A 19,702-nucleotide genomic window follows, 5' to 3' on the forward strand; every position below is an offset into this window, starting at 1 on the left:
GCTGTGTGACCTTGGGTATTTTATTTAATCTTTCTGAGTCTCCAGATCTTCATTTATTTGCAGTGTTGATAAGGAGAAAAGGACTTCTCATTCTTTTTCTTTTCATTCTGGGGATTGACTCCACGGGTGCTTAACCACTGAGCTACATCCCCCAAAAGGTCCTCAGCCCTTTCTTATTTTTTATTTTGAGACAAGGCCTTGCTAAGTTGCTGAGGTTGACATGGAACTTGGTATCCTCCTGCCTCAGTGTCCTGGGTCTCTGAGATCACAGCATGGTGCTTGGCTATAACCATACTCCTTAGGGGGGCTCAGAGTCCAGTATCAGTTGCCTGCACATCATGCCCTGTGCTTAGGCAGCACATCAGCTTGACTTCAGTCAGACTGTACCAGTTGCCAATGGTGTGACCTTGCCTTGGATAAGTCACAACTTCTCTGTGCTTCTGTTTTCTTATCTGTGGATTGGGAATAATGGTAATACCTCATAGAGTTGTTTTGAAGATTGATAGCAACATTTATTGGATGTAGTATTTAATTGGCAAGTACTGAATGGTGCTAATCCACTTATATATATCATGTCATCAAACCCTTAAAACAATGAAGTAGGAAACAAGCACAGAAAGGTTAGTTTGCTCAAGTTTATCTAGAACTGTGACTACAGAGCCCTCTTATGAGGACTTAACACGGGGCCTGGCAAAAAAAAGAAAAAAAAAGTTTCCGTTGTTAACTCTCAGCTCTTGCTCCTTTGACCTAGCGGCAGGTTTGATCACACTGCCTCCGACAATTGTTCTTTAGGACGATGTAGTCTCCTGGTGTCCATCACTGGCCCCCACCCATCCTCTCCCTTGTTGATTCTTCCTTGTTTCCCACTTCTTAATAATGGAATGCACCAGGACCAGTCCTGAGATCTCTTTTCTTATCCATACTCTCTTCCTGCTTGTGTTGAGCCATAACTATGACAAGTCTCAAATTCATGTCTCAAAGCAGTGGCCCTCCACTAGGAGCAGTTTTATCCCCCCAGGGGACAATTGGCAGTGAGTAGAAACGTTCTTGGTTGTTAGAGCTGGAAGGAGGGTGCTGCTGGCATCTAGTGGTTGCAGGTCAGGGATGCCAGTGTGCAGAACAGTCCCCCCCCCCCCCCCACACACACACAGAATGATCACGCTCAGCGTCAGTAGAGCCAAGTGGAGAAAGCCATCGGAGCCAGGTCTCTGATCTGAACTTCAGGCAGCCTTTTCTGTGTTCCACCTGGGTGTGTAGACCGCAGCCAGACCCACCAGGCTGGAAAGGGGGCTCTGTCGGTGCTGCACCCACTCTGAGTCTGCTGTTCTGCAGGCTGGCTGTCTCCTCCTAATTCCTTAGGACAAAAGCCCTGGGCTGGGCTGGGGCTCAGTGGTAGAGTGCTTGCCTAGCATGTGTGAGGCAATGGGCTTGATCCTCAGCACCACCTCAAAAAAATAAATATAGATACCACGTTCATCTGTGAATAAAAATAAAAAACAAAACACAAAACCTCGGGGTCATCCTGACTCCCTTCTCTCACCCCACATCTCAGCTCCTTACGGTTTTCTTTTTTTGTAATAAGTCTGGGGCCTGTTTCTCACCACTGCCTGGATCTCTACCTTAGCCTCCTGAGAATCTCCCCGCCCTGCCCTTCTGCCTCACTCTGTCTTTCTACTCCCTCTGCCCAGAGCCTCCCTGACCTTGTTCTCAGACCCCAGGTCTTCACGGACAGCCACAGGGCGAGGCTTGACCTACTCCTGGGGGTCCCCCCCCCCCCCCGCGCGTCTTCTGCACCTGCCCGCTCTGTTGGCTCCTGGCCACTCCCTCTGCCTGGAGTGTTCATCTCTGGTATCTGCCTGGCTCTTCTGTCGCCAGCCTTATGCACCACGGCCTGCCTAACTGTCACGTCCAGTCTGCACCCCCCCAGCGGCCCACCTCCCTCTGCTCACCTCACCAGCGAGCGGTGCTTGTCTGTGTCACTGGGCCGCGCGCTGCGTGGTGGTTGTTTCCTGTCCCGCTGCTCCTCCAGCAGAGTGACCACCCTGCCCCTGCAGGAGTGTCTGTCTGCTGGCTCAGGACCAAGTTCCTAGTGCCCAGAAAAGAGCCTAGGAATAAAACGATGCTCCACAGATATTTGTCACAAGAGGGCAGTCAGCCTCCCAGTTGGCTGTTCCTAATACCGTCACTCCCTAACTAGCTATGGCTGTTTCCCTCTTCATCCTTGTCCTCCAGCGTCGTCAATGGCTGCAGGAGGCCATGTCAGCCGCCTTCCGAGGCCAGCGAGAGGAGGTGGAGCAGATGAAGAGCTGTCTCCGAGTGTTGTCCCAGCCCACGCCGCCCATGGCTGGTGAAGCTGAAATGGCTAATGACCAGCAGGAGCGCGAGGGGGCCCTGGAGCTGCTGGCTGACCTGTGTGAGAACATGGACAATGCTGCAGGTAACCCCTCATCCCCTACCAGTGCCTGTTGCCTCTGTCCACATCTCAGACAGCTCAGCCTCGTCACCATTTCTCTTGAGGACCGCACCACCAGCCCCACCCCAGCCTCTAGCCTCCCCTTCCAGCCACCAGGAGCAAGGCCCTTCTTGGACCCTATTAAGTCAGCCTGGTGGTGGCTTCTGTCCACTACTTGCCTAATGAGTCCTGAGACTCGTCATTTCTCTGTTGTATGCTGGGCATCCACGGCTACTTCCCAGAGTATGAGTGGGAAGGTGGTTTTGGGTGGAGTGGTCAGGTAAGGCCTCCTTGAGGGACCATGTTTGATCGGAGACCTGAGAAGGTGAGTTGTGGGATTATCTGGAAAGAGCATTCCAGTGGCAGGGACAGCCAGGGCAAAGGTCATGAGGTGGGAATGTGCATCTCCTGTTCAGAGACTTAGGAAGGCCTTGAGGCAGGGCAGAGCAAGTGAGGGTCCAGGGTCGGGAATGACATGGGCATGAGGCCTTGCAGACTGAGGTGCATGCTCTGGTCTTGTCCTAATATGGCTGAGCCTGATGCCCGAGCTGGTGGGTGCCGAGTCAGGGTTTGGGTTGGACTTCACTTCCACGGCTGCTTAGTGCAGACTGTGCTGCTTCGCGGCATGTGAGTTTGGTCCTGAGAGCTCTTGAAGCCCTGGGTACCTCCTGTGTCCATGGGCTCGTGAGGATGGGAGGTGGGAGCTGCGTGGGACTCCATCTGCCTTGCTGCAGGTCTGGCAAACGTGCAGGGCAGGGGGTTCAGGTGTCTTACTTTGGATGTGGGAAGATGAGGTTTGGGAAGGCCTCCCTACTCCAGGTGTGGGAGCACATTCGGTGCTCTGGGTTTCCTGTTTCCCAGGCATAACTGGGCAGTGAACACTGTGCCCCCAGTCCACAGGACGGCTTTTGTGACTTTTGTCTGATTCGTCTTCCACTTGATTGGGAAATCTCTTGGGCAGCTGCCGCGTGCTAAGTGTGCGAGTCTCCAGGCACAGCAGCAGTGACCAGTAACCAAGGGAGAAATAGAGCTGCCGTCCCCTTTCCTCCTGGTCTGCTCTGCACGTGTGTGTGTGTGCATGTGAACTCTCCTTTTTCCTTTTCCTTTTATTACTGATACTGGGGATTGAACCAGGGCCTCATAGCTGCCAGGTAAGCACTCTACCACTGAGCCACATCCCCAGCCCTTTTTATTTTTTATTTGGAGACAGGGTCTTGCTGAGTTGGGCCTCACTGAGTTGCTGAGGCTGGCCCTGATTTGTGGTCCTCCTGCCCCAGCCTCCTGAACCCCTGGGACCACAGGTGTGGCCATTGTTTCTGGCCAGCTTTTCTCTTCCTTGATGTGGCTGGCTGTTTCCTTGGTAAAACCATGCAGTGCTGGTGAGGGTGGGCTGTGCAGAGTGTCCTCTCCCATATTCCTTGGCCTTACTTCCATTGAGGCAAAATCCACAGGACCGAAGTGGCCATTGGCAAGCAGTACGACTGCATGGTGTGTAGTGTGCTCACAGTGTCAGGCCATCACCTCCAAACGAGACCCCATGCCCATGTCCCGTCCCTGTATGCTGAGGTGTCGGGGTTAGCACACAACCTGTGAGTTCCGGGCTGCCACTCAGCCCAACCCTGACTTCTGCCTTCCTGTCTGTGGCACAGATTTCTGCCAGCTGTCAGGCATGCACCTGCTGGTGGGCCGGTACCTGGAGGCGGGGGCTGCAGGGCTGCGGTGGAGGGCGGCTCAGCTCATCGGCACATGCAGTCAGAACGTGGCAGCCATCCAAGAGCAGGTGCTGGGCCTCGGGGCCCTTCGCAAGCTGCTGCGGCTGCTGGACCGGGATGCCTGCGACACGGTACGCGTCAAGGCCCTCTTCGCCATTTCCTGTGAGTGTCCCAAGTGTCTGGGTGTGGGGTAGGGCTGGGGCCAGTGCTGTCCAGGCGGGGTCCCCACCAGGGGCAGAGGGAGGGGCATCTCCTTTTTCCTTTACTTCGTGTCTGTTGGGAGCATCGACCTCTCCTAGGTGACGCCAGCCATGCGGGATGGTGCTAGTGGACAGTGCTCTGTTCCAGTTGAGTGCCTTGCACCCACGGTCTCAGCCCTGCTCTGTCTATGCCTGGGGCCAGTTCACTCTCCCTGGGACCATCCTGTGTGCCATGGGGTGTTGAGCCATGTCCCCGGCCACCACCCAGTGTGGCACTGCAGAGTCCCTGGGTGGAGACCCACGGCAGCTCTGCCTTTGACCCTGACGGGCTGTTTCCCAGGAACTGTGGTGCGGATGGAGGCTTGCCCAGGGTTTGTGCAGCTCCTACTGGCCCCAGCTCCTGGGTGACATGTTGTGGGGTGCTTGTTCCAGGCCGGGGTGACTGCTCAGGCCCCACACTCACCCCCTGAGTTAGGGACCACAGTGTCCCCTCCGCTCTGCACAGAGGAGGGTCCAGGGCAGGGAGGCCCTGGGAGGACACGGGGAGCAGGGCAGAGCCCAGCGGCATTGCTCTTGTGTTTCGGGGCCTGCGGGCTGCTCCAGGACCCCCGTGGACAGCCTTGTGTTTTTAATAGTTTTATTGGGATATAAGTCACATGCCACACGCTGTCCTGTTACGGTGTACAGTTTAGTCCCTCCCAGTGTGTTCACACGGTCGTGCAGCCCTGTCCATTTCCAGATCCTTCTCATCACCAAGTGCGATCCTGTAGGTGTCAAACAGCCCTGTCCATCTCCCCCAGCCCTGTCCATCTCCCCCAGCCCTGTCCATCTCCCCCCAGCCCTGTCCACCTCCCCCCAGCCCTGTCCACCTCCCCCCAGCCCTGTCCATCTCCCCCCAGCCCTGTCCATCTCCCCCCAGCCCGTGTCCACGTCTGTCTGCCTTACTCTCATGGCCTTGCGTCTCCTGGGCTTTCTGTGTGCACAGAATTGAGTGGCCTTTTGTGTTGGGGTCTTTGGGCACGTGGCCGTCCCTGCTGTAGTGTGTGCCACGCCGCTTTCCTTTTTATGGCTGAGTGACGTGCCCTGTGTGGGTGCAGCACATCTGCTGCCCACCCAACTGCTGATGGGTGTCTGAGGCGTTTGAGTCCTTGGCTGTTGTGAGCGTGAACGTGGGTGTACCAGTCTGGACGTAAGTTTTTTCCCACTGGGGACGTCGGTGGGAGTGGGCTTGCTAGGTCACGTGGTGACTCCGTGTTTTTCTGCTCCTGGTCGACTGTTTCTTAACTCTGGCAGCTGCACGTGATTATGGAAGTGGGGCGTGGGGAGGGCCCCCCACCCCTGTTCCTGAGCCCTGGTCTCCTGTCTGTTCCTGTGACACGGGCAGATGGCGCTGGGCAAAGAGACCAGGTGGGCAAAGAGACCAGGGAGAGGAGCTGGAGGGTCTGTAGGAAGGATGGCTGTGGTGGGGGTGGGAAGGAAGCATTCTAGCCAGGGAGGAGTCACACGGAGGGGCACTTGGAATGTCATGGCATAGACTAGGGAGGTGAGTGACAGACACGTCTTAGGTAGCTGTGGTGGTTACCCCTGTATTCATAGACTCCAAAGGCTGAGGCAGGAGGATTGCAAGTTCAAGGCCAGCCAGCAACTTAGTGAGGCCCTAAAGCAATTTAGCAAAGCCTTGTCTCAAAATAACAAAGGGCTGGGGAGGCTGGGTCTGGTGGCACACCTGTAATCTGAGCGGCTTGGGAGGCCGAGGCAGGAGGATCGCAAATTCAAAGCCAGCCTTCGCAAAAGCGAAGCACTAAGCAGCTCAGTGAGACCCTGTCTCTAAATAAAATACACAGTACGTCTGGGGGTGTGGCTTAGGGGCCGAGTGCCCTGAGTTCAATCACTGGTACCAAAAAAGAAGTCATTAATTCAGTATTTAGAAGTCCGTGGGATAGTCACATGGCTCATGGTTCAATAAGCTTGAAAGAATACACAGGAAAGTCCCTGCCCCAAGCCACCTGGTCCCTTTCTCAGAGGACACTGGCACACGTTTCTGCTCCCAGAGATCTTAGTGGATCTGTGAGCACATGTGTGTGAGATGTGTGCTGTGTGAATGAGGGTGTGCTGTGGGGTGTGGGGTGTGGGCTGTGTGGGGTGTGGGCTGTGTGGGGTGTGGGCTGTGTGGGGGGCTGTGGGGGATGTGTGCTGCATGGGGTGTGGGCTGTGGGGGGGGGTGTGGGCTGTGGGGGGGGCTGTGGGCTGCGTGGGGTGTGGGCTGTGTGGGGTGTGGGCTGCATGGGGTGTGGGCTGTGGGGGGGGCTGTGGGGGATGTGTGCTGCATGGGGTGTGGGCTGTGGGGGGGGCTGTGTGCTGCGTGGGGTGTGGGCTGTGTGGGGGTTGCTGTGTGAGTGAGGGTGTGTTGTGTGTTGGGTGAGTGGGGTGGGGTTTGTGTTTGTGGGGTGCAGGTTGTGTGTCAGGTGAACCTGTATGGTGTGTGGCGTGAGGTGTGTGAGCACAGAGCTCAGAGCACACAGACGCACACACGCCTGTTTTCCTCCCGCCCGTTGGCATGTACCTGGTGGAGCGTTGTCCCCACTGTCTGGACCTTGAGTCACTCAGCAGCAGGGGCTTCGCATCTTTGCCCAGTCGGGGGGCAGGGGAAGCCTGGGCGCAGCCCCCTCCAGTCCTCCCTGCTTTTTGGTTGTGGGGAGCAGGGAGTCACCGAGCACCCTGCTGAGCTCTGGGCGGGTGGTGCCTCATTCCAGGCCACAGTGCCCTCTGAGACCAAGTGCTGGAGGCCAGCCTGCACGTGGCCCTGGTGGGCAGAGGTTTGGTGAAGGCTGCTGAGTGGCCTCACAGCGTGGCTGCGTCCCGAGAAGGTTGTCCTGTCAGGAGTTACGCTGCCATTTGTTTTGGAAGGAATTGACATACCCATTTTGAAGTGTGCAGTCCATGGGGCCTGCCCTTTCTTTGGTGGCTTTAGGGTGTGCCTACATGGTTGGCTTCTCTGCTGGGGGCTCCTCACGTGGACCCTCCTGCTGTCCACGGTGGTGACCTTGCAGTATTAGCCCCACCTGGGGGCCAAGTGGGGGTGTGCCTATGGGGCCGGGGAAGGGGGGGGAGCTTTGTGCTGGGGATTGAGCCTGGGGAGCTTTACCACTGAGTTGCATCCCCAGCTCTTTTTATTTTTTTAATATATATATTTTTGTTGTTGTACGTGGACACAATGTCTTTATTTTGTTTTTACGTGGTGCTAAGGATCGAACCTGTTGCCTCATGCAGGCTAGGCGAGCGCTCTACCTCTTGAGCCACAACCCCAGCCCCTTTTTTAAGTTGTAAGTCAAGGTCTTGCTAAATTGCTGGGGCTGGCCTCAAGTAGCTGCAGGCTCACAGCAAAATGGAGTGGAAGGATCTGAGTTCCCAGGTCCCGTCTCCCTCTTGGCCTCCCTCTCGGCCTCCCTCATGGCCAGCATGCCTGTGAATGTCCTGTAGCTGGCCCCCTGCAGCGCGCAGCTCCCACCCTCCCTGCTGGGTAGTGCTCACTTAGGCTCCTCCTCGGCTCAGTAGCTCCTTTCTCTTCAGTGCTGATAAGTGCGACTTGTAAAGAACTTTTGGTGCTGTAGCTTGAACCCAGGGGCATCTGGGTTCAAACTTGGGATCCTCCTGAGTTGCTGGAATTGCAGGCGTGTGCCACTGTACCAGGCTAGCAGTACCTCCTTTTGATTCTCACGACTGCCTCAGAAGTAGTAGCTCTTGGATTTCCGTTTTACAGATGAGGAGAGTGAGGCCCAGAGAGCCAGTCTGTAGAGCACGCATGGCCTTTATCCTGAGGACAGAGAGAGCTCTGGAGGCCTCTGAGCAAGAGGGGGCAGTCTGGCCTCCAGGGAGTCAGCTTCTGGCAGGTTCTAGGCCTGCAGGGACAGGAGCCACAGTCAGGCCACCAGGTACCTGCACACGGGGTGTCAGTGAGGAGCACAGCCCTGCATTTCAGTCCACTTAAGTGTGAAGTGAGACCCCTGAGGCGGTGCCCATGCTCAGGGAAAGGCAGCTGTGCAGCTTTGGTTCGTGTACCCCAGGACAGCCTCTGGAAGTGCTGTGTCCAACCGAGTGGCTTGGGGGTAATGGGCACACCAGGCTGTGGGACAGTGGCAGGAGTGAGGAAGTCGTGCTTCTACCAGCGCCAGCGAGTGAATGGATAGCAAAAGGCGAGTCCATACAGGGGATGTCATGCAGCTACGAGAGGAAAGGAGGTGCACATGGGCCTGAAAACGTGCTGCGGGATAGAAGGCAGACACAGAGGTCACAGTGTGTAGAGTGTCCAGGTTGGGCAGACCATGGAGACAGAAGGGAGACGGAAGGGGATGCGTGGTTGCAGGCTTGGGGAGGGGAAATTGGGAATGACTGTTCATGGGGCGGCGTGTTGAAAGTGTTCTGGGTTAGGAGGTGGGCCTGGTGGCACAACCTGGTGAGTCTGCAGGAACCACTGAGCTGTAGGCTTTGAAACAGGGAACTGTGTGGGTTAGGAATTATACCTTCAAAGGTACTTCAAAAAAAGGTAGATGAGATGGATGGGGACGGTGGAGATGGTGGTAATGGTGATGGTGGAGATGGTGGAGGGGAGGGTGATGGTGGGGAGGGTGATGGTGGAGATGGTGGTGGGGAGGTTGATGGTGGTGGTGGTAGTGGTGGTGATGGTGGAGATGGTGGTAGTGGTGATGGTGGAGATGGTGGTGGGGAGGGTGATGGTGGAGAATGGTGGTGGGGAGGGTGATGGAGGTGGTGATAGGGAGGGTGATGATGGTGGTGATGGTGGAGATGGTGGTAGTGGTGATGGTGGAGGTGGTGGAGGGGAGGGTGATGGTGGTGGTGGTGGTGGTGGTGATGGTGGAGGGGAGGGTGATGGTGCGAGGGTGATGGTGGAGATGGTGGTAGTGGGGATGGTGGAGGGGAGGGTGATGGTGGGGAGGGTGATGGTGGTGATGGTGGAGGTGGTGGTAGTGGGGATGGTGGAGGTGGTGGAGGGGAGGGTGATGATGGTGGTGATGGTGGTGGTGATGGTGGAGATGGTGGTTGTGGTGATGGTGGAGATGGTGGTGGGGAGGGTGATGGTGGAGGTGGTGGTAGTGGGGATGGTGGAGGTGGTGATAGGGAAGGTGATGATGGTGGTGATGGTGGAGATGGTGGTAGTGGTGATGGTGGAGGTGGTGGAGGGGAGGGTGATGGTGGAGGTGGTGGAGGGGAGGGTGATGGTGGAGGTGGTGGAGGGGAGGGTGATGGTGGTGATGGTGGAGGGGAGGGTGATGGTGGAGGTGGTGGTGGTGATGGTGGAGATGGTGGTAGTGGTGATGGTGGAGGTGGTGGAGGGGAGGGTGATGGTGGTGGTGGTGGTGGTGGTGATGGTGGAGGGGAGGGTGATGGTGCGAGGGTGATGGTGGAGATGGTGGTAGTGGTGATGGTGGAGGTGGTGGAGGGGAGGGTGATGGTGGAGGTGGTGGAGGGGAGGGTGATGGTGGTGATGGTGGAGGGGAGGGTGATGGTGGAGGTGGTGGTGGTGATGGTGGAGATGGTGGTAGTGGTGATGGTGGAGGGGAGGGTGATGGTGCGAGGGTGATGGTGGAGATGGTGGTAGTGGGGATGGTGGAGGGGAGGGTGATGGTGGAGGTGGTGGAGGGGAGGGTGATGGTGGTGATGGTGGAGGGGAGGGTGATGGTGGAGGTGGTGGTGGTGATGGTGGAGATGGTGGTAGTGGTGATGGTGGAGGTGGTGGAGGGGAGGGTGATGGTGGTGGTGGTGGTGGTGGTGATGGTGGAGGGGAGGGTGATGGTGCGAGGGTGATGGTGGAGATGGTGGTAGTGGGGATGGTGGAGGGGAGGGTGATGGTGGGGAGGGTGATGGTGGAGATGGTGGAGGTGGTGATGGTGGAGGTGGTGGTAGTGGGGATGGTGGAGGTGGTGGAGGGGAGGGTGATGATGGTGGTGATGGTGGAGATGGTGGTAGTGGTGATGGTGGAGGTGGTGGAGGGGAGGGTGATGGTGGTGGTGGTGGTGGTGGTGATGGTGGAGATGGTGGTGGGGAGGGTGATGGTGGAGGTGGTGGTAGTGGGGATGGTGGAGGTGGTGATAGGGAGGGTGATGATGGTGGTGATGGTGGAGATGGTGGTAGTGGTGATGGTGGAGGTGGTGGAGGGGAGGGTGATGGTGGAGGTGGTGGAGGGGAGGGTGATGGTGGAGATGGTGGTAGTGGTGATGGTGGAGGTGGTGGAGGGGAGGGTGATGGTGGAGGTGGTGGAGGGGAGGGTGATGGTGGTGATGGTGGAGGGGAGGGTGATGGTGGAGGTGGTAGTGGTGATGGTGGAGGTGGAGGTGGTGGAGGGGAGGGTGATGGTGGAGGTGGTGGTGGTGGTAGTGGTGATGGTGGAGGTGGTGGAGGGGAAGGTGATGGTGGAGATGGTGGTGGGGAGGGTGATGGTGGAGGTGGTGGTAGTGGGGAGGGTGATGGTGGAGGTGGTGGAGGGGAGGGTGATGGTGGAGATGGTGGTAGTGGGGATGGTGGAGGTGGAGGTGGTGGAGGGGAAGGTGATGGTGGAGGTGGTGGAGGGGAAGGTGATGGTGGAGGTGGTGGTAGTGGGGATGGTGGAGGTGGTGGAGGGGAGGGTGATGGTGGAGGTGGTGGAGGGGAGGGTGATGGTGGAGATGGTGGTAGTGGTGATGGTGGAGGTGGAGGTGGTGGAGGGGAGGGTGATGGTGGAGGTGGTGGAGGGGAGGGTGATGGTGGAGGTGGTGGTGGTGGTGATGGTGGAGATGGTGGAGGTGGTGGAGGGGAGGGTGATGGTGGAGGTGATGGTGGAGGTGGTGGTGGTGGTGGTGGAGGGGAGGGTGATGGTGGAGGTGGTGGTGGTGGAGGGGTGACTCTGACCTCAGGGCCGTCCCGCAGGCCTCGTCCGGGAGCAGGAGGCTGGGCTGCTGCAGTTCCTCCGCCTGGATGGCTTCTCCGTGCTGATGCGGGCCATGCAGCAGCAAGTGCAGAAGCTCAAGGTCAAGTCGGCATTCCTGCTGCAGAACCTGCTGGTGGGCCACCCTGAACACAAAGGTGGGTGGCCTCCTCAAGGGAGCGGACATTCTGGGGAGGGTGCAGGGTGATGTGGGGACTGTCCTTCTCACCCCGCAGCCCTTCCCTAGGCACCCTGTGCTCCATGGGGATGGTCCAGCAGCTGGTGGCCCTCGTGCGGACAGAGCACAGCCCCTTCCATGAGCACGTGCTTGGAGCCCTGTGCAGGTGTGTGGGGCCCTGGGAGACAGGCCACGTGGTTCCCCATGCAGCACCTTGGCATCCAGCTTCCTCCCCACCTGGGACCCAGGACTTGGAACCTTCCCTGAGGGGGTGCCAGGAATTTGGGGTCAGAGAGCCCTAATTTCCTCACCCTGGGGGAGGGACGTCTTCCCTGCCTGCTCCCAACAGCTGCGGCAGAGCTGCCAAGCGTCTGCAGAATGGAGGAGGGGAGCCATGTGAGGGGTGAGGGGTGACGGGGGACTGCATGGCAGCCTGTGCCGAGTGTCTAGTCACCTAGCCTCTGAGATGATGTGGGACCAAGTGCCTTGTAGGGCAGCCACCTGCCTGGGCTCCCCTGGGGGGGTGGGGGGTGGGCAGCGTGCGTGGGGAACCTGGTCTGAGTGGCGGAGGGCTGTTCCTGAAAGCTGCTCCCTTGTCCCCTGTAGCCTGGTGACAGACTTCCCGCAGGGAGTGCGTGAGTGCCGGGAGCCCGAGCTGGGTCTGGAGGAGCTCCTCCGTCACCGCTGCCAGCTGCTGCAGCAGCACGAGGAGTACCAGGTGCGTGGGGTGGGCAGCGCTCCGCTGCTGGCTCGGCTCCCTCCCTCCCCGTCCACCTGCGTGCGTCCCTCCTCAGCCATTCTGTGGTGGTCACGGGCACCCTGTGTCCGTGCAGGGCAGCGAGGAGGAGGGATGGTGGGTTAAAGATTTTCATTAAATTGATAAGAAACAAGTGAACGATGAATAATTGTATTATTGATTAGATAGTGTAACTAAAAAGTGATAAGTAACCCATTAGATACTTAATTAACAGATAAGAAGTAATAATTCAGTAGATAAACGATGGGTCATTTAATAATTTAAGTCATTTAATAATTTTAGTGATTAATTCAGGGACCTGATTGGTAGGTGATGGATTCATGCTTACTGATGGTGCTTCAGCAGCCTGCCCGCCCCTGGGTTGTCCATTCCTCTGCTGGGCATGGAATAGGAGTGACCAGGAGAGGCCCGATACTCGCCCTGGCTCTTTACCCTGACCTTGTCACAGGAAGCCGGAGACCTGCCTGGCTGGGCCTGGATTTCCAGTGTGAACCCCAGCCCCCTTTTACTTTCTTCTTAAAGGTTTTTTTTTTTTTTTGGTGGTGCTGGGGATTGAACCCAGGGCTTTGTGCAGGCGAGGCAAGCGCTCTACCAACTGAGCCATATCCCCAGCCCTCTTTTTAAAGATTTTTCAATAGCTTTCTTTCTTTATTTTGGTACTAGAGATTGAGCTCAGGGGTGCCTAACCATTGAGCCACATCCCCAGCTCTTTTTATGTTTTATTTTGAGACGGGGTCTCACTAAGTTTGCTTAGGGCCTTGCTATGTTGCTAAGGCTGGCCTTGAACTTTGATCCTCCTGCCTCAACCTCCCAAGCCACTGGGATTCAGGTGTTATCACAACACCTGCCTACTTTTAATAGATATCAAGAGATAGTTGGTGTATAATAAATGCACGTATCGAGAGTGTCCTGCTGGGCTGACCTTCGTTCTCCATCTTCCACTGGTTAGGTGATAGGGAGCCTGTGTGCCAGACCTGGACAGACGCTGGTCCATGTCATGGGGCATAAGGGGCGGCAGGGGACAGGTCGTCACAGACGCTGTGTGTATATGGGTGTGTGATGCACCGTAGGGTTTAATATGAACTGTTCTATGTGATGTGACATCAGAGCTAGAAGAACAGTGGAGAAAACCAAACCACTGAGGGCAGAGACTGCTGTGTGCAGCGGTCAGATGTCCGGCTGCCGTCGCTGCCATAGCAAGCGGCCGTAGCGTCTTGGTTATTCCTTTTGTCACCCCCAGTCTCACGAGTGCTAGGCAGGCAGGCGTCCCCTGAGCTAGATTCCTAGCCCACGGGGTGTCTTTTCTCTTTCTGTTTTTGGTCCTGGTGACTGAACCCAGGGACACTTGTCACTGAGCTGTAGCATCCCATCTCTTTTTTTCTTATTTTGAGACACATTGCCCAGGCTGGCCTCAGACTTCCCATCCTCCTGCCTCAGCCTCCTCAGTCCCTGGGATTGCAGGTGTGCACCACTGTGCCCAGTCAGCGGAATGTCTTAAAATAAGTTCACTTTCTCAGAGGGCTCTGGAGGCTCGGAGTCTAAAGCCACAGTGCCCGCAGCGCTGCGCTTTCTCTGGGGCCGGACCGCATTCTTCCTTGCTGCCCAGCTCTTGGTTGCTGCTGGCACTCAGAGAGTCCCTTGTGGTGGACGTATCAATCCAGCTCTCCTCTGTCTTCAGTGGCCTTCTTTCCTGGGGGTTCTGAACATCTTTCCAGATTTCTAGATATAAATCTGATTTTAATGTAATTCTGTCATTCAACATTCTCTAGTTGACTATCAGTCAGTCCTTTTGGGGGAGGGGCTGTGCTGAGTATGGAACCCAGGGCCTCACACATGCTGAATATAAGCTGTGCCATTGAGTGAACCCCTCCCTACTGATGTTTAAAAGTTTTTTGTATTGCGGGTGGAATGAATACAGGGGTACTCTATTCACTTTTTTATTTTTTATTTTGAGACAATGTCTTGCTATTTTGCTGAGGCTGGCCTCAAACTTGTGATCCTCCTGCCTTAGCCTCCCATGTCACTGGGATTACAGGTGTGCGCCACTGTGCTAGGCTCCTGGTAATGGTTTTTGAACAGAATCTGTAGTTACATGATTCCAAACATCAAAACCAGAGGAGGGTAAACAGTGAAAGGCTCTTACCCACATCCTCAGCTGCCCTGTGCCTCCTCCAGGTCCTTGTGTACCCTCCCTAAGATACTAGGCTCGCATCTAAGCAGAGGTGCACATAGTTCTTCTTTTCCTCTCTTTTGTGCAGAATTAGCTCCTCATGACTGCAGTTACTTCCTGTCCTGTTCTCTTCCCTAACACCTCCCAGCATGCATTGCGCTTGGGTTCTTTCCTCGCTGGTGACAGCTGCAGGCTCTGCCTGGCTCCTCTGAGGTAGCTGTCCCCTAAGGGGTGTGCGGGTTCTTCTCGCTCCTGCTACCAACACTGCTATAAGAATCATCTTTTATATACGTTATCTTGTACGTCTGCAGAACGCGTTTCAAGAAAGGAAAAGGCTGCCTCAAAGTCAGAACCCAGGAGTGCTGGGGGTGCAGCGTGGTGGTGTAGCGCTCCCCAGAACACCCCGCCCCGGCCCCTGACAAAAAAGGAGGACAGTGGCTGCGGGTGTGCTTCGAGGATGGGGGTGCAGGCCGTGCTGTTAGCTGCTGCCAGGTTGTCCCCGGCCAGGCACCCGGCTCCCCGCCCGCCCGTGTGGCCCGCCTCAGGCTAACTGTGCAAAGTGATTTTTCCTTCCAGCTTGCATTTCTCCCAGGAGTGAAATCAGGCATTTTTTTTCTTGTGAACAATAATTATTCATATCCTTTGTTCATTTATTTATTGTCCATTTATCCACCATTGAGCTACATCCTTAACCCTTTTAATTTTATTAAATTAACTAATTATTAATTTTTTGGTACCACGGGTTGAACCCAGAGGCACTTAACCACTGAGCCACATCCCCATCCCTTTTTACTTTTTTGAGACAATCTTTCTAAGTTTCTTAGGGCCTTGCTTAACTGCCTAGGCTGGCCTGGAACTTGTGATTCTCTTGCCTCAATCTCCTGAGTTGGGGGGGATTACAGTTGTGGGCCGCTGCCCTCAGCTTTATTTTTTATTTGAGACAGGGTCTCACTGAGTTACTGAGGGTCTTGCTAAGTTACTGAGGCTGGCCTCCAACTTGCCATCCTCCTGCCTCAGCCTCCCAAGGCACTGAGACTACAAGGGCAAGGCACTGCACCCAGTTGGGGAGTGGAGTTTTCATTCGATATTTTATTTTAAATATTTTTTTAGTTGTAGATGGACACAATACTTTTTATTTATTTATTCATTCATTCATTCATTTATTATTTTTATGTGGTGCTGAGGATTGAACTCAGTGCCTCACACATGTGAGGCAAGCACTCTGCCACTGAGCCACAATCTCAGCCCTATGTTGAGTTTTTAAAAGTGTTTAAGCATTAAGTATGCCAGAACTTTGTCATATAAATCACAAACACTTTCTCCCCAACTTATTTTTCTTTCATTTTTTATCTGTAGTTTATCTGCCATGGAGGTCTTTTATCTTTTTTCCTGGTGTCTGGGGTTTGTATCTAGGGAAGGGATTTGGGGTATGGAGTGATGGGGTCAATCACTCTGGGGAGTCAGAGCGGCCTAAGGGTGCTGGTCTGAGAACCGACCGGTGTGGGGAGATCCCAGGTTCTAGCTCAGTAGTTCAGAAACCAGTGAGGAAAGAAAGCGAATCGTGGATCTGAGCTGTGGTCAGCAAAGCCTGGGTGGCTTCTCGGGTGGGCAGGAGTGGAGAGGACCTGCCCCTGCTGCCATGCATGCTGGGCAGGGCCTGGCCTCTGCTCAGGTCTCCCTTCTCCCCCGCCATGCAGGAGGAGCTGGAGTTCTGTGAAAAGCTGCTACAGACCTGTTTCTCCAGCCCTACGGATGACAGCATGGATCGGTGAAAGGAGGTGGCTTCTCACCCTTCTCCGCGGGAGCCCCAGGCCTCCTGCCTCCCTCCCTCCCACCTGAGGCACTGTAGCCTTGTCGAGCCTGGGCCTGGGGCATGCCAGGCTGTCTCTGGGCTGCCCCCTGGAGGGGTCCAAGAAAGGCTTCGGCTCCTGGGACCCCCACCTCCCGTGCTTGCTCACCCTCAGCCCCTTTCTCATGTCTGCACTATTCTTCCAATAAAGGTGTTTCTCCTCCTCCCCCTTCACTGCCACCTTTGTCACCTCCTTTAAAGGGTGCTTGGGGGAGGGCAGGAGAGGCATGAGCTTGGGGAGACTTGGGGAGCCACTGGAGAGATAATAAAGGTGTTGCTGTTTGACCTGCAGAGCTGGCTGTTGTCTTTCCATCTCTGGCGTCTCTTCGGAGAGAACGTGGGGAACATCTGTGTTTTGGGGTTACCAACATCTCTGGTCTCCTTAGTGAGATTAGAGGTTCTAAGGTAGAAGCCATTCTTTCTCAGCATGCCTTGCAGTAGGCCAGTCATGGGACCTCACCTCCTCCAGTCAGAACCCATGGGAAGTCTCGCAGTGGGAGCTAGCGATGGAGGAGGCCCTGCCCAGGGTACATGCTGGCCACAGTGAGTAGAGGCACCTGGCTTAGAGAGGGTGAGCAGAGGTTGTGCCCCTAGTATCTGAGCTGGATGCTGGTGACAGTGGCTGCTGCATCCCAGGAGCAGGCTTGAGCTTGGACACAGGCTTTGATTTGACTGCAACTCACAACGCCTGTCTCTGGAGCCTCTCAGAGATTTGAGGGGAACCTCTTTATCCCCTTTAATCAGTTCCTTTTCTATTTAGCTAAAGGAAGATTTGTCATTTGCAACCAAGAGTCCTTGACTGATGCTGTTTTCCAATAAAGTCAGTTGAGCCCAGGGCGGTTAATCCTCAGATAAGTTCAGCAGGCAGGAATCAAACCTGGGTTTATCCCAAGGCTGTGGTGCTTCTCTGTGTCCGGGTTTCCCTGCTCCATGTGACTCATTGCTCTCATATGGATTGTACCTGTACATCAGGAATTTTTTAGTCAATTTTGGATTTGGGGCAATTATTTTCACCTCTTTTGCCAAATTCAGGATGGAGAGGTAGCTGCAGGATCTGAGAACTGAGGGTCAAATCTCACCTTTATGACTGTTAGAACCATTTGAAAAATTGGTCTCAGTCTTGCTGTTCCTTTACCTCATTAGACAAGCATCCCCAGCTTCCTGCAGGGGGTCTCCTCTGGGTGATCAGGACCAGGCCAGAGCACAGCGTGCTGTGCTGTGGGCAAACTGGCTGCATGTGGGAGGAGCCCAGGGCTGAGCAACGATGCCCATGGGATCAGGTGAATCATTCCGCATCCTCCAAAGGGGTGGAGAGGTCAGAGAGAGACGATACTAATTAAGTTCCTTTGTGTGGATATGTGAACTGTGGGAAACGAGTGTGCAAACCGTGCACTCGAAGATGTTCCAATCCTATTACCACAACAGCATCATCTGTGATTTCTGCCCAGGTAGAGACAGATTCAGTCCCTAGCCGTTGCAGCTCTTGAGATTCTTGAGGACTGTGTGCTTCTCACCATCTATTTGGTGGTTGAATATGATGGTTCTCCTGCCCGTCAGTTCCTGACACTGTGTTGAAACAGTGTGACAACTATGCCATATTGTGGGGGGAAAAAAGGAGCCAAATTCTGGGTTGCTGGGTCAAAGACAGGATGCCAACATAGAAGAAAAGCAGCAACAGGAATGCCTCCCTGTGATTGTTGACTTTAAATGCCAACGTGACTGGGCTACGGGATTCCCAGCTCATATAACAATTTCTGGATGTGACTTAGAGGGTGTTTCTGGAAGACATTAGTGTTTGAACAGTAAACTAAGTAAAGAAGACTTCTCACCAGTGTGAGGGGACATCACATAATCCATTTACTATCAGCTGGACCATCTGTCTAATGCCTTTGGACATCATGCTGGCCGGTTTTGGACTCAGACTCAGACTGGGACTTAGACTATTGGCTCCCCTGATTTTCCAGTCTTCAGACTTGGTCTGGTACCATACCTCCAGCATTCCTGGGCCGCCTCCAAAATCATGTAGGTCAATCTCTCATAACCACGTTTTGTGCATGTGATGCTAGGGATCAAACTTGGGACCTTGCACATGCTAGGCAAGTGCATTGAGCCACAACCCCAGCCCATATAAATCACTTTCTATATGTATATTTTTTGGTACTGGGGATTGAACTCAGGGGCACTTAACCACTGAGCCACATCCCCAGCCCTTTTTTGCACTTTATTTAGATTAGGTTAGATAAGTTGCTGAGGCTGGCTTTGAACTTGTGATCCTTGTGCCTCAGCTTCCCAAGCTGCAGGGATTATAGGCATGTGCCACTGCACTCGGCTGCTTTTATATATTGATAAGCATCCTATTGGTTCTGATTCTCTGGAGAACCCTAATATGCTCATAATTGCTGCAAGGTTTATGTCAGGAACCTGAGACTACTTTAAAATGAGATGTCAAAGATGAAAAATGAGGATTGGCAAACCCGGGGAAACAAATTTGAGAATTGTGGTAAACTACATTGTGCAGTGAATGTTCTCTCCCTTCCATTCCACATCGATGAGACAAGAGGACTTTCCTGTCCCATGGTGGGTACAGCATATGCACCTCCTGCCACCATGATGGACTTGACCATGTGGCTTCCTTTAACCAAAAGATGGTGGCTGATGTGAGACGGTGGACTTAAAATACACTAATGCAGCTGGACCCAGGCTCTCTGGCATCTGAGCGATGAGACATGGGGAGTACAGTCTTGCCAGCCTGCATATGTGCAGGTTCAAGCTGTGAACATGGCACATGGCACATGCCATGCCATTGAGATAATCTGTCCTGCAGAACAAGCTGCCAGATACAAGGACCAACCAAAACTGAGCATAACATACACACTAGATATTTCTAGCAGGGACCAGAAAAGACATGGCTGAAAAAATCAAATTACTGACAGGTGTTAATCAGTGGATGCTGGGGGATACGACAAAGATTAAAGCCATTAGAAGTTGGCAGATGTGCATGTATAACTGGCCTTCTTGAAATACAGAAAAGAACATACTCAGATACATGATTCAACAAAATGTCCCTAAAATGAAAAAACATCCATCTGCAGGTTTAAAAGCAAATTATGTTCTTTAACGCACTTCTAACCCGCACACGAGGCCTCTAAGATGGGCAGGGAGGGAGTTATGAAGTCGGGGGAGCTGAGGCACAGAGCCAGATGGACCTGCGTGAACACAAGGTGTGGGAGGACCCTGTGCAGCTCTGGGCTAGAGAAGTGGCCACGGCCCAGGAGCAGGACAGAAGTCAGCCACAGCCACAGAGAAGGCGGCGCCAGAGAAGCGGGGCCAGGGGGAGTAGGGTAGGGTCACGCCGGGATGGACGCTTCGGGACCCGACCCTACAGCCCAAGCAGAACTGGGCCGCGAGGAGCGGCACCGCGGATGGAAGACCGATCGGGGAGAGACGCCATGGAGTAGCAAGCTT

At 54.7% G+C, this 19,702-nt stretch overlaps 2 protein-coding genes across 3 annotated transcripts in view; one reads left to right on the forward strand and one right to left on the reverse strand.

Annotated features, from left to right (window-relative positions):
• Hspbp1 (HSPA (Hsp70) binding protein 1) overlaps positions 1-16,528 on the forward strand; it is a 17,582-nt gene extending 1,054 nt beyond the window's left edge. For both annotated transcript variants that reach the window (XM_027921257.2, XM_071604545.1), the window contains exons 3-8: positions 2,233-2,437; positions 4,102-4,326; positions 11,286-11,441; positions 11,531-11,627; positions 12,068-12,179; positions 16,086-16,528. In XM_027921257.2, the coding sequence (XP_027777058.1) occupies positions 2,233-2,437; positions 4,102-4,326; positions 11,286-11,441; positions 11,531-11,627; positions 12,068-12,179; positions 16,086-16,160 (870 nt within the window). In that variant the 3' untranslated portion in view covers positions 16,161-16,528. The remainder of the gene's footprint in view (positions 1-2,232; positions 2,438-4,101; positions 4,327-11,285; positions 11,442-11,530; positions 11,628-12,067; positions 12,180-16,085) is intronic.
• LOC139702751 (uncharacterized) lies at positions 8,653-11,180 on the reverse strand (the record flags this gene model as incomplete). Its single annotated transcript, XM_071604880.1, has 3 exons — positions 8,653-8,728; positions 10,180-10,449; positions 10,702-11,180. Coding segments are annotated over 3 exons (825 nt in total), but the record flags the coding sequence as incomplete, so codon positions are not given.
• Positions 16,529-19,702: the final 3,174 nt, after the last annotated feature.

This window comes from Marmota flaviventris, chromosome 18 (assembly GCF_047511675.1).
Source record: "Marmota flaviventris isolate mMarFla1 chromosome 18, mMarFla1.hap1, whole genome shotgun sequence".
Classification (NCBI taxonomy): Eukaryota; Metazoa; Chordata; class Mammalia; order Rodentia; family Sciuridae; genus Marmota; species Marmota flaviventris.